This window comes from Nelumbo lutea, chromosome 6 (assembly GCF_056320005.1).
Source record: "Nelumbo lutea isolate HS-2025 chromosome 6, American lotus-T2T, whole genome shotgun sequence".
Taxonomy (NCBI): Eukaryota; Viridiplantae; Streptophyta; class Magnoliopsida; order Proteales; family Nelumbonaceae; genus Nelumbo; species Nelumbo lutea.
Window position 1 is genome coordinate 34,454,420 of NC_142689.1, and position 14,584 is coordinate 34,469,003.

Genomic DNA, 14,584 nt, shown 5'->3' on the forward strand with positions numbered 1-14,584 from the left:
AAGCATGCCCTTCTTGCCTATAAAACTATTTAAAAAGTTGCCCCCAGGGGAATATTAAGAAATTCATCCTAGTGATAGTCAATGTTAACAATTACAAAATATAAAAGAGAATGCCACCTGGCTTACTAAACTATATGCTTTTAAGCACTCAATATTGATGGGAAAAGATCCTTAGTACTTTATAGTTTGTAAGTTGCAATATATATGTACAAGGAAACACAATTGAAACTCAGAAAATATTAATGTCTTTTCATCATAAAGAGGTTAGTATTTACAATCTTTTTTTAGAGAGAGAAAAGTTAACTTGTTATAGAAGAAAAAAAAGAGTACATGAGATGATGTACAAAGGAGGCTACACACAGGTTACAATGGCATGATTATATCACTGTACAAGTTATCCCTGTGCATTCAGATTTAGCTAAGCTATCTGCTACAGAGTTTAAGCAGCAACAAGAAAGATCTCTCATAATACAGAGCCCGTTAAAGCCACTTTATTGTATTGCTGGAGTCTCCTTTGATTGCTAGATCAATCAAGAAAGATCTCTTGTAATACAGAGCCCGTTAAAGCAGCAACAATTTCAGCCATTGGAGTTTGTAGTCCCAATTGGTCTACTAAAAGACCACATAGGGCATCCGTCCCTCCTCTGAAACACACCACCAACTCCTGCTGTTCCCGGGTTTCCGATTGCACTTCCATTAAAGTACAGAGTCACATCATTTTCCTCTCCTAGATGGGGGAGGCTTTTCACTTTTGAAGGACTGGGTGAGGAGAATAACACTTCCACCACATTCTGCTGAAGCATTTTCGTAGTAATTCCTTTGAAACTCTCCGAATTCAGCACCCACACATTGCATAAGTTATATGAGAAAACAGGTCTCAGAAGGTTCCAGCTTTGTTGTAAAAAATGCAATTGTTTCATTCTTCCCAAACACCCCACAAAACTGCTTGACCCAGCGTGTGCCAGTAGATTCTCCTCCTTTTACCTAACCCTCTTCCTTGCCATTGTGTTAAGAAATCTTCAATATGTTCCAGGAAAACCCAGCTGTAACCAACTAGGTTAAGAAAATAAAGGCAGATCTTCTTTGTTATACTGAACAATACAAAAGGAGATCTTCAGCTGATTCACCACTACTAAGGCATAGGGTGCAGACATGGGGCAACGGCGAGAAGGCAAGCCTTCCACACAAAACAGGAAACTCTAGGGGGGGATGTCAGCTATTCAAACTCTTCTACAAGGGAACCCTGAGCTTGTATCACCCAACACCAAGGCTCTGAAAAAGGAATCAGTTGTGAACTTACAAGCAGGATGGAGCTTCCAGATTTGTTGTTCTTGGTTTGAGGGGGAAACATAGACCTCTCTTAAGGCATGTAAAAGATCTGCAAGATCATTAATCTCTACATCTCTTAAGGGTCTTCTTAGGTTTAGGTTCCAGCTTGAAACGGGGGGTTGTGCCTGAAATGCAAGAGGCTAAGGTGGCATTTGATAAATCTGAAATCTGAAGTCTGAAAAGTTAAAAAGATATTAAAAGTGTCTGAAATCTGAAAAGAAGCATAGATGCTTTTCTACTTTTTAGAAAATCTGAATAGATAATGTTGTTTGTGTTGGATCAATTCTACAACATCTGAAATTGCTTTGTTTTACTATTTTACCCCTGGAACAGGCTATTTTGTAATTGTGAATGCAGTTAGCACTATTTCATATAAAATAACTTATCAAATTCAAAATAATATCGAAATTATACATAAAATTAATAAAAATAATTAATCACTAATAAAAATATTAAAATGATTAATATTTAATAAAAATTAATCAAATTAATAAACAATTAATTATTAATAATATTGAAATAACACGAATAAAAATAATAATTGATAATAATTACTAAAAATAATTAATAATTATAAATACCACAATTAAAATTAATAAAACTAATTAATCACTAATAAAAAATAATTAATGTTTAATAAAAAATATTAAGATAATTAGTAAAAATAATTTATAATTAATTATTATTATTATTACTCAACCGCTACATAGGAGAGGGAGAGAGTGAGAGAGAGAGAGAGAGAAAGGTTGAATGGATTCACGAGAGAGCGAAAACATAAGTGGCATTGTTCCTTCCCGTCCCTGAGAGCGAAAACACGAATGACCTAGGTTTTTTGGGTTGGGGTTACACAGGGGTAAAGTGTGTCATTTTAGGAAAAGTTGAAGGGTAATTTCGACCATGCACTGGCTCTGAAATGTGTCGAGCGCGTTAAGAGTCGGCCCCGCACACTATGATTTTCAGATCTGAAAACAAAATTCAGATCAGTTTTAAGAGGAGACACCAAATGGATCCAAGGTCTAGAAAGCAACGTTTTCAAACCTCAGACGTATGAAAAGTGCAATCAAACGCCACCTAAGGTAGCTTCTTTGTTTTGGGAGAGGTTAAATAAGCGAGGGAAGTTGATAGCTAATGTGTTTTCCCCCCACCAAAGGTCAGTCCAGAACTTGATTTTAGCCCCATTCCATAGTTGTCAAGGCATCGCCTAGGCAACTAGGTGCCCGCCTAGGCAACAAAAATGACAAGGCGGGTGCCTTTTATAATATCATTTATATTGTTGTATCCTATTAATGTATGTGTTAATACATTTTATTATATGCAATATATATCAATATACTTTGTTTTAATGTTTTACTATTGAAATTTAAAAGATCAAAGGGTTTTGAGGAGAGAAAAAGAAAGAAAAATATGAAGAGGAAAGAAAGAATAGAATTATAAAGATATTCTTCTTTTTTCTATTCTCTCTCTCTCTGAAACTAAATAAAATAGAAACTCCATCCTTGTTTTTTTTTTTATTTTACTTTCCATCTTGAATATTTATCATATAAGTTAACCTTCTTTAGCTGCTAATTGATATGAAATTTCTCTATTAAGTCCTAATTATAGAAGTATTATTTTTTAAAATAATGAAATTAATATATGCAAAAGATTTTTATCTTTTAGATGTGATGATTTGCCACATTTTTAGAGGAAATTTAATGTTCTTATTAAAGAGAATTGCTATTTTTTCAATTAATATGCATGGTGAATGGTATATAAAACTAGGGAACTAGCCAAAAGTTAGATTTTATATTATAAAATTTTATCACCTAGGCAACTAGGCAACTAGGTGCCCCAATGTCACCCAGAATCACCTAGATATCTAATAAAAGAAATAAAGATACCATAAATTGAGCAAATACCATTCCAAGGATTAGTGGATTTTGTTCGATTCAAGTAGACCGTGCTATCCCAACCGTTGGCATTCTTTCTATACTTGCTATTGATGACCAAGGCCCAAAGAGTATTTGATTCGAGAGGATAATGCCACAGCCATTTCCCCAAAAGAGCAACACTTCTTTCCTTGATCTTTCCTATTTCAAGACCCCTAGCTTCCTTTGGTCTACAAACTAAGTCCCAACTGACTAAACAATTTGTCTTCTCACCACCTCTATCCCACCACTATAGCTTTTCAATTCTGTTTTTGATCTTGGTCAGAATCTAGAACACCGAGAGATAGTAAATGGGTATATTAGCCAAAGAGGTCTTGATTAAGGTGAGCCTTCCTCCTTTTGAAAGATAACCCTTCTTCCACGTAGCCAACCTTTTTTCACACTTTTTTTGATAAATGAATAATAATTTTATTAATAATAAGAAAGGAAGTGTACAATGCGATTCTTAAGCCTTTCCCCCTTCTTCATCGTCACCATCCTCATTCCATGTCTCTCCTCCTCCTACAATGTGATTCTTAAGCCTTTCCCCCTTCTTACTCCTATTGGAGGCTTCAAAAGCACGTTTAGCAAGCTCCTCACCATCCCAAAAGAGCAATCCTAAACTTTTGCCAAAATTGACATGTCTTGTAGCTACACTCCCACTCTCCACCGGGCCTCCTTTTCCCCTGGTGATTGGAGAAACCTCATCAGATTTCTTGTCTTCCAAACCTCCACCCTCCTTCTCAATGTTCTTTGATCCAATGGACAACCCCGCCCTTTTCTCAGGAACCCCAATCGAAAGATGCACCCCCCAGCTAACACCTTTGAGACCTTCCTCCTGACTGTCTCCATGGTCAAAATTGACTCCTTGACCAGACCCTAGAGAATCGAAGATCCCACATTCCGTTTCCCTTCCCTTTTTCTTATGAACTTTTTTTTGAACTTATTTGTTGGACAAGCCCCAACCAAACCTTCTTTCAGCCTTGAAAAGATTTTCATAACATGCACTATTTGGAAACTATTTGCAGCTTGAACTTTCTTCAGTGCTTCCTTCACTTCCGAGAAGCCATCTAAAATTGCGTTTTTCCTCTTCCATCCCAGATCAACTCCCACCCTGCCAACAATCACCTCAATTTTTTACAAGGCCTCCAGGTCCCCAACGAACTGCTTTCTTTAACTATGCCTTTCTTCTCTTGATCGTGTACATACACCAAACTTCCTTCTTCCAACCTTTCGACAACACCCTTAGCTCCTTCTCCTTCTTTTAATGCACTTCCTCCCCTTGTGCCATTTTCCTCTTCTTCTTCCATCTCCTCCTCCACCGTCTCTTTCCACTCTTTAGTCCTTGTATCACCCAGAGGAAACAGAGCCCTCCGCGACACGCTCTCATGAAGCTCAACCCAAAAATAACCAAAAGTTAAGCTGAGAACCCACTCTGCATCTTCTCTAGAATGAAACATAAATAGCAACAAGCCTCCGTTCAACTTTCAAACACCCGAAACTCTCTCTTCCCCCATTCAAACCCCGCCCACGATTCCACCTCTTCTTCTTCCATCTCCATCCCAACGAACCTTCCCACTAGACTTGCATTAAGGACCTTCAATCTCTCACCCAAACCTTCCGTCTATCTTGCCACATCCTGCATTACTCCATTTGATTCCACTTTTTCTTCTCTTCTTTCTACAACCTATCTTCCCCTCAGCACTGAGAACCAAGCAGAGTTGAGGCACCCTTTCATCCAATGCATCCATCTTCTTCCAAAGCCTCTTAACTCCAACATATTTTGAATGCAGTCCCAATCAACTTTGTCATACACTTACTCCAAGTCAAGTTTTATGACCACTCCAAACTTGCCTCTCTGTCTTCTGTCTTCAACACATTCAATGGATACTAAGATACTATGAATAATTTGCCTTCCTTTTACAAAAGCATATTGATTATTGGAAATCAAATCTCCCAACACCTCCTTCAGTCTGCCTACCAGCATTCAGCCACAATTTTATAAATGTTACCTTCTTTCTTTGGGATTAAGGTGATAAATGTTGAGTTGCTACCTTTATTTATAATGGCTGAATTGAAGAAATCCTTGAACACTTCTAGTAAGTCCAACTTAATTATATCCCAACACAATTGATAGAAAAACAAAGGAAAGTCGTCCGGACTAGGAGCCCCGTCTCCATCCATACTGAACACCGCCTCCTTAGCTCCCTACTCATTAAATCGATTTATAGACAACCCTTGAACAAGTTGAAATGGAAGGGGTAGATTGGCCAAGATTTGATGAGGAGAACATTGGGTGGCTGGAAAGGAACTTTGAGGAAGAAGAGATTAAACAGGCAATGTTCTTGATGGATATACCGAAAGCTCCAGGCCCAGTTGGTTTTACAATAGCATTTTACGAAGATTGTTGGGAGGTAATAAAAGATGATCTTTGTGATTTTAACGAGTTTGCATATAAGCATGTAGTTAGCCGAGGTATCAATGCTACTTTCTTAGCTTTAATCCCAAAGAAATCTGATGCTATCCACCCCAAGGACTTCAAGCAAATTAGTTTGGTGACAAGTATCTATAAAATATTGGCCAAGGTTCTTTCTTTGGGGATTAAAGAAGCCCTCTCTTCCATCATTAGTCAGGCCCAAGGGGCCTCCATTCGAAGACGCCAGATAATCAATTAGATCCTAGTTGCAAATGAGTGTGTGGAGGAGATGAAGAGATTCAAGCAAAGAGGATTCATTTGTAAGCTAGACCTAGAGAAAGCCTATGACCTGGTGGATTGGAAATTCCTTTTAGAGGTGTTGAGGAAATGTGGGTTGGGGAAAAGGTGGTGTAGGTGGATAATGGGTTGTGTCAATTGTTGTCACTATGTCATCCTAGTAGACGGAGTGGTAGGGGATTTCTTTCCAACCTATAGGGGTATTAGACAAGGGGATCCCCTTTCACCTTTCCTCTTTACCTAGGTAGCCGATGTATACAGTCAAATCATCACTAGGACTGATAGGGAATATTGTCATAAGGGGATGGAGAATAGGCAGAAACCAAGTTCCAGTTACCCATCTTTAGTTTGCAGATGATTTAATGATCTTTAGTGGTGGAGGCTATAGTGAGAGGGTGGGAAATTTAAAGAAGTTGATTAAAGCCTTCGAAGAAATTTTCAATTTAAAAATCAACTTAGAAAAGAGTTGCATAGCAGGGATCAATTTGGAGAATGAGGAGATTGAAGCTATTGCACGTTGTCTTGAATGTTCTACTTCCTCTTGGCCTATGTCCTATTTAGGGCTTCCGTTAGGGGCAAATCCTAGAGAGAGTAGGTTCTGGATTCTAGTCATAGAGAAGTTTGAAAAGAGGTTAGCAGTGTGGAAGAAAATTATATCTCATTGGGTGGAAGGATTACATTGATAACAGCTACCCTCACAAATCTACCTACGTACTACCTCTTTGTCATTAGGATACCACCTAGGGAAGCGAAGAAGCTAGAAAAGTTGATGAGAGACTTTCTTTGGGAACTGGGAAAAGGAAAAAAAAAATATCATTTAATCAAATGGGAGATTATGGGTAGAAGCAAAGAGGAAGGGGGATTAGGTCTAGGAAATGTGATAAAAAAGAATTTAGCTCTGCTAGGAAGTGGTTGTAGAGGTGGCCCTTGGAGAGAGAGGGACTTTGGCATGAAGTAGTGAAGAGTATTCATGGACGCTCAGAGAATGGATGGGATGTTGGTGCATCAAGGAGGGCTAACATGGCAATACCTTGGAAGGCATTCTCCCACAATTCCTCAGTTGTGTGTGTCAAGTATGACATTTCTTTTGGTACTTTTGTTCATTTTCTGGAAGACATTTGGGTCGAGGATCTCCCTCTTAAAGATCTTTTTCCTTCCTTGTTTTCTGTTTTTGTAAAAAAATGAGGTGATCTCAAATTTCCTTCCTTCTTTAAATCTGTTGGCTTTGTCTTGGGACTTTGGTTTTCATAGAGGGTTAAGGGATGAGGAAGTTGATTGTTTGTCTAACTTGCTTTGCCTCCTTGAAAAAGTGTGGTTGGATCCTCACCCCAAAGGTTTCTTTTCTTGTGGTTCCTTTTCTAAGTCACTATGCAGCACCTCCTGTCAATAGGCTTTCCCTTCCAAAGAAGTCCGGTGTGGGCCAGTTCCCCCAAAGGTAATGGCTTTTTGTTGGGAAGTGTGCCATGGGAAAGTTAACACCATGGATAACCTACAAAAGAGAAGACCCTTTCTTTGTATCTCTCCAAACTAGTGTACTCTTTGCAGATCTCATGGTGAGGACTGTTATCATTTATTCCTATCTTGCAATGTCACTGCAAAGATTTGGGTTCGGCTTTTTTCCTTATTTGGATGCAGGTGGGAGATGTCATTAGAAACAAGCATGTTGTTTAACTCATCTACCTTCTCATGGCCCCATAAAAGAGGAAGAAGCAAATAGAGGTGTGTAAGAGCAGCTTTGATCTAGCGGTTTGGGAAGAAAGGAATACTAGAATTTATCGAAAAAAGAAAAGAAAGGAATACTAGAACATTCCACCAGAAGGAAAGGAGCAGCCAGGCCTTGAAGGATTGCATCATGAATAGAGCAATACATCGGTTAAAGTTTATGGAACTGTTTCATCCATTCTCCTTTAATGATTTATGGAGGAACTGGACAACAGTAACAAGCTGCTCATCCTTAAAGGACAGGGTTTCTACAAACTGCCCCCCCACCCTCCACAATGTTTTCTGAAACTGAATTTTGATAGGAGCAGCCAGGGCAACCCAGGGGCCTCTGGATTGGGAGGAGTCCTGAGAAATGAGGATAGAGAGGTTATCCTTCTCTACTCTGGCCCATTGGGAGTTGGGAATTCTGTTAGAGCAGAATTGTTAGCTGCCATACAAGGAGTTCTTCTTGCAAAAGAATTGGGCATGGAGCAGTTTCTGTTGAAGGGGATTCCAAGATAGTACTGGAGTGGCTAAATAATTCAGAGAGGTCGCTTGGATCTACAAGAATGAGCTCAAGAAATATATATGGCTGACAAGAAACATGACTGTTACAGTACGGTGGGTGGGGAGATCAGAAAATGCCCTTGCGGATACTTTGGCAAAACAAGGGACAAATAGGGAAACACTGTTTTGGGCTAAACTGTAATTTTGTAGTAGCATTCATGTACCCTTTGCTATAGTGCTATAGTTCTTATGGTTTTTGTCTTTTTTGGGTTCCATGTCTTGGAGAAGCGGCACCTTGCACCTTACCAAGGGTCTGTAATTTCCTCTTGATTTTAATGAAATGTGATATATTATTTATCAAAAAAAGACTTCCTACTCATTAAGTCGCTTCCCCTCCAACAAGTGACTTCCTTCCCAGCTAGTCAAAGAAAAAGACCTGTTGTTGCTCTTTGTATACAACTCCTTAAAGAAAGTTAAGAAATGCTCCACAGTCTCCTCTTGACCCTCCACCTCTCTTTGATCCACCTTCAATTTTGAGATGTAATTTTTCCTTTGTCTTCCTATAGCATAACTGTGAAAAAATCTTGAACTGTTATCCCCCTCCTTCAGCCATTTTACTCTAGATCTTTGCCTCCAGTACACTTCTTCCCTCCTAACTACCTTTTCCCAGTCTTTCCTTAAAGCCTCTCTTTTTCGTCTCCCTTGGCCAATCTAAATTTCCATTTTGTTCCTTGCAGTCTAACTCATCCAGTTCACAAATTAACTTGTTTTTTCTTCAGCAAATGCTTTGAGTTCATCCTTTCCACAGATTTTTAACTTCCTCTTTAGGTACTTCAGCTTCTGAAGAAAACAAAACCCAGCCCACCCCATCTACCTTACACTCCTCCCACCATGAAGCCACGTTAAACTTGAAATCTTTATGTAGAGCCCAGACCTTCTCCAACCGAAAGGGGCGCTTCCCTCTTCTCCAACCGAAAGGGGCACTTCCCTCTTCTTAAAATGTCACAAATATTCTTAGCATCTGTTATAGAAGGAAGACAAAGGAAAAATTACATACAGCTAGATGTAATTTTTCCTTTGTGACATTTCCTAGTGGCCACAATCTAAAAACCAACATACCAAGACAAAACCCACAAGCTTCAAAAATGGAAAAGCATCACTCAAGAACTTACAGCAAAGACTCATCTTATTAGGTCAGGAAAAGCTACCAGTACCCCCCCCCCAGTACATTCACAAAGGTTGGAAAGTGTGCAGTTATGTGTTGATACAACAAAAGGAATCTTAAGAAATCATTAAATAAAAATATTGTTAATGTTCTAGCCATCCACCATTAATAATGCACCTAAAGGTAGCAAGATTAAGAATCCACATGGATTAAGGCAGAGGATTTCTATCTGCAGTGGCACTCCACAACCCTTACTAAAGTAATAAAATGGGAAGAAGCACTTTGGCTCCAGTTATTTGGGGCATAAATGGAATGCCAGGATTCTCTCTACTGTGGCAGAATGATTTAATGAGTGACTGAGTTGCTAAGTTGATTTTGATTTTGAATATGTATAAAATGCTTGTCTGTGGATTTAGTAAACAGAGAGTGACATTCAAAATCATCCACCAGCAGGAGGGAGGTTCCTCAGACATCACCCCCCGCCCTCCCAGAATTGTTAAGCGTTAAGATCATTTTGAAAGCTGTTCTATTGGAAACTCAGTGACTCCTGGGATTGAAGATGTCTTCGGAAACGAAACAGAAGTTGTTCTGTTTATCTGGCGCAATTGGTGCAGGCGAGAAGTAGACCAAATTGAGAAAAGTGCAGAATCTGCATATTGCACCCCCCAGGAACCAAGCAAATAAATTCCTAATTCACCGGTCGGATGTTTGTATGGTAATTACGCAAATGAAGTATGAACTTGCATATATTTGTCCTTTCAGTTTCCTTAAACTAAAAGGCATTTGTACAGATGGAGACACCAAAGAATGGAAATCAATTGAACTATATGTAAGCCTAAACCTATTAAATTCAATTAGTTAGATCTCGCTGTGTTAAAAAGAAAATAAAAGTAGAATCAATTTGGTCAAATCTAACCTGAGCCTCGCTTTGGACAACTCCCAATAACACCGCCCGTAATGCCGAAAAGATTCAACGGCATCTCTAACCTTCGACACGGATGCAGAGGCCAACGTCGACGGATTAATGACAGTCGCCGGAGAGACGAATCGGAATGCTCTTTCTCCCTCAGGTTTCTCGAGCCCAGGCTTCAACGATTCAACTGATGAAGAAATTCCCGCGCTCGTTGAACAGAGATGGGTCGCAAAGACTCCTCTTTGGACGCCACGGGCTGCAGAACGAAGAGGGTTTGAGGAGGAGATGATGGAGTGGTTAGGGCTAGTGTTTGATAGATAGAAAAGTTTGGAAGAGAAACTCGCTGAGTTTCTCAACATGGCTGTCACAGAAAAGTCAGTGGGTGAGGAGTCTCAGAGTCTCAGAGAGGAGGGAGGCATCGAGAGACGGAGAGAGCCAACAAAACACGTTCCGACTTCCGTGTGAGCTGTGAATTGTTAATTGTTGTCTTTCGGGACACGCCGGGTCTGACCTGGATACGGTCACGGGTCAGCTGAACCGAGCTCCCATTCTGCTAGCGACCTCCGCTAAACACGGCTCGTTACCAACATGATCTTACACTACACATTTTAAACATGACGGGTCCCACTTTTGTAGTGGATCCCGATCTTATGGTGCCATGTGCGCTGTTAGATCAAATTGGGGTAGAGGATTGAAAGGTGTTTCGTTGGCAGAAAATCTGGGTTGCTATTATCTCGTCTTCGCGTTTTATTGGGCTGCTTAGGATTTTGGCTGTGTAATAATAAGAGTTCAGATCTGCTCCCTACAGCGCATCCCCGCCGTGTATTGGGCTGGGCGTGGGAGATGTTCCCAATACACAGCGGGGATGCGCTGTAGGACATCATGGGGCGCAGATGTGAATTCCTATAATAATTGAGTCAGAAATTCAATTAAGGGTGATCATTGGCTGGGCCTGATTCTGGGCGGCTGGCGTATAATTTTCATGTATAAAATATTAAATGTATAATATTTTATGTTTTATATGCATAAAATTTATTTTATATGTTATATATAACAAATGTAAGGGCATGTGCGCCTCGTGTCAATTGGATGGATTTGGTCCAACCCAATCCAGTCCAATGTGAGCCCATTTATAAATGGATTGGACCCAATCCAGTCCCAATCCAATCCAATCCATTAAAATGTAAATGGATTGGATTAGATCCAATCCAAACCAAATGAAATATCAAAAATTATATAAAAGCATTTTTTGTATTGAAAAAGCACTTTTGTAAAAGTACTTTGATAAAAATATTTTCATAAAAGTGCTTTCACAAAAGCACCTTATTGAAAGTACTTCGAAAAAATGTTTTTATAAATGTGCTTTTATAAAAGTACTTTTCGTAAAAGTACTTTTGTAGAAGTGTTTTTATAAAAGAACTTTCATAGAAGTGTTTTTATAAAAGTACTTCGGGCAAGTGCTTTTGTAAAAGCACTTTTCAAAAAGTACTTCCATAGACTTTTATAAAAGTACTTTTGTAGAAGTTCTTTTGTAAAAGTACTTCCGTAGAAGTGTTTTTACAAAAGTACTTTTGTAAGTTTTTCCGTAAAAGTTCTTTCATAAAAGTGCTTCTATCAAAGTGCTTTCGTAAAAGTGCTTTTATAAAAGTGCTTCATAAAAGTACTTACGTAAAAGTTTTTTTTGTAAAAGTGATTTCATATAAATGCTTTCATGTAAAAGTACTTTTATAAAAGTGCTTTTATAAAAATATTTTCGTAAAAGTGGTTTCATAAAAGTACTTTCATAGAAGTGATTTTATGTTGTTTTCAGTTTTGATTGATTTCAAATTGGACAAGGGTTTGGCCTCATGATCGGATTATTGGAAATTTGGTTTAGTTTTAATTCAAACCAATAAGAATATGGACCAATTTATTTTGGATTGGCCCAATCCAATAATTACAATTGATTGTCCAAATCCGATTTAATAAGGTTTGGATTGAATTGGATCCAAACCAAAACCGGTCGATTGACACCCTATGTACCGAGGGTAAATATAAGTTTACATTATATAATGACAAGTGGTCCCAAGCATGGCTCAACCTCTTGTGTCGGGCTAGGCTAAGGATTCGTGGCACACAGTCGTGCCGCCCTGCATGAGGGTTCATATCAACATGGCCCAACCTAATGGATCAGTGGCCTAGTGATAGTTACCAATGGTTATAGTCATTTTTAGGGGGTTAAATGCCAAAAAAAAAAGAAACTCCTACAACTATAAAATAGCTACTTTGGAGGAGTATTTGTGTATTTTGCCAAAAATATGGTACACAAAATAACTTAAATGCCCCCTAACAACCGGAAACAACTAGTTTAGGGGGCATTTTAAGTAAAGTGATAAATTCCCATAAAAGCTTCTCTCTTTTAGAACCTAATGATAAGATGTGCATTCCTTGTGGTCAATCTAAAGAAACTACTGGTCATCTTTTTCTTAATTGCTCTTTTGCTCGAGCAGTCTTATTTGGTAATCCTTGGAATCTTAACTTAATCATTACTTCTCGGCATTCTTGGACTACCTACTTTATAAATCTTTATAATCAAATTGCTGATAATCAACACTTCCTCCAAGTTTTAAATTAGATTGCAATTGCCTGTTATTATGTTTGGTATGCAAGGAATGGAAAGATTTTTGAAAATAAAAAAAAAAATTCTTCCCTTGCAAATCCTTTCTATAGTCAATAGATTTTTTTCAAAATTTCTTACAGAATTCATAACTGAAAATCTGTTGCACTCTCCCTCTCACAATAATATTTTAAATCCGTCTATCAATTGTACTACTGAAATAATCATTTTTATTGATGCAGGAAAAATTTCTTATTCTTCCTTTACTTTCGGCATTGTGATTTTAAATGCAAATCTTCAATGTTTTAAAAATTATCATACGACGAACATCTCATCCTTTTGCTATTGATCAAGCAGAACTATTTGCTATCTTGCAGTTCTTTTTGGAATTACAAGTTTGGAAGCAAAAAGGAAATTGCATTTGCTTTGATAATCTACAAGTTATACAGGCTCTACACAAGGACTCTCCTCTACCTTGGTTCTGCCACTGGCTTTGGCTAAGAACCAAGAATTTAATTTCCTTTTAAACCTCCATGTTGCTTTCAAATATGTAAACAAAACTTTTGATATACCTACTTACAAGGTATCCATATAGGCAAAATCTCATCCTTTGTCTTATTTTGAATATAGCGACTATCCTGATGGGATGGTAAGAGTTGAGCAATTTGTACATATTTCTATGCTTTAATATATATTTTGTTTATCTTTCAAAAAAAAGTAAAGTGATAAATAACCTTTAATGATCAAGGTACAACTCCTAACAACAATAAATAGCTAGAGGACATTTTGGCTAGTTTAATCATTTCCAACCATTATAAATACCCTAACTCCTACCCATTTTGATCACAACAATAGTCAATCTCTCTCATGCTCTCAGACTATCATATTCTTAATTTTTTTTTTATTTAAATTTCAACAGGAAAAAAGCTTGCAACTTGCTTAATTGTCTTAAGTTAACGACTTGAGTTTGGCAATTTGAGAAGCTTAAAGGCTTTGCATTCAAGTTAAAATATCGAACCAGTGGACTAGACTCAAGAGGCAAACTTTGAAGTGTAATTACCAGGTTAGTTGTTGTTTTATAAATTTTAGATTGTAATATTGATTAAAATAGTTAGTTTCTCTCAAACCCTTATTACACTCTACCTATGAATGATTAGGGGTGGATTTCAAACGAGCCGAGCCGAATACTTAGCTATTTGAGCTCAGATCGCTAAAACTGTGTTAGGCTCGAGCTCGAGCTAGGCTCGATTCAAAGCTTGTAAGCTCGAGCTCGACTACAAGCCAAGTTTTTTTCTAAAAAATAAAAAGTATACATATAAAATGTTTTTACTTTACATACAAAAAAAATAAGAATTATAAAAATGATTTACTATTACACATAAATATATATATATATATATATATATGTATATGTATATAATAAAAAATTATTTATTTATTATACTAAGCTTGCGAGCCTCATTGACTTTGGGTTGGGCTGGGTTAGCGTTGAAGGAATTTAGTTAGGGTTAGGGTTAAGGTTGGGTTGGTCATAGGAGTGAGCATTATTCGGTTAAAACCGAAATATCGAACCGAAAATTTTGGTTTCGGTTTTTGGGTAATTCGGTTTTCAAATTTAGAAATTTGGTTAACTAAAAAAACCAAATTAACTAAAATTTATTATATAAAATGTAATATATAATATATAATATATAACACTTAATGTATAATATGCTATATTTATATATTAATATATTATATATAATGTATTATA

General features: G+C 37.6%; 1 protein-coding gene across 1 annotated transcript in view; it reads right to left on the bottom strand.

Moving 5' to 3' along the window:
* Positions 1-10,808, bottom strand: part of COX10 (cytochrome c oxidase 10) — a 33,325-nt gene extending 22,517 nt beyond the window's left edge. The window contains exon 1 of the mRNA XM_088951012.1: positions 10,239-10,808. Coding sequence (XP_088807138.1) covers positions 10,239-10,594 — 356 coding nt within the window. The 5' untranslated portion in view covers positions 10,595-10,808. The remainder of the gene's footprint in view (positions 1-10,238) is intronic.
* Between the last annotated feature and the right edge of the window lie 3,776 nt (positions 10,809-14,584).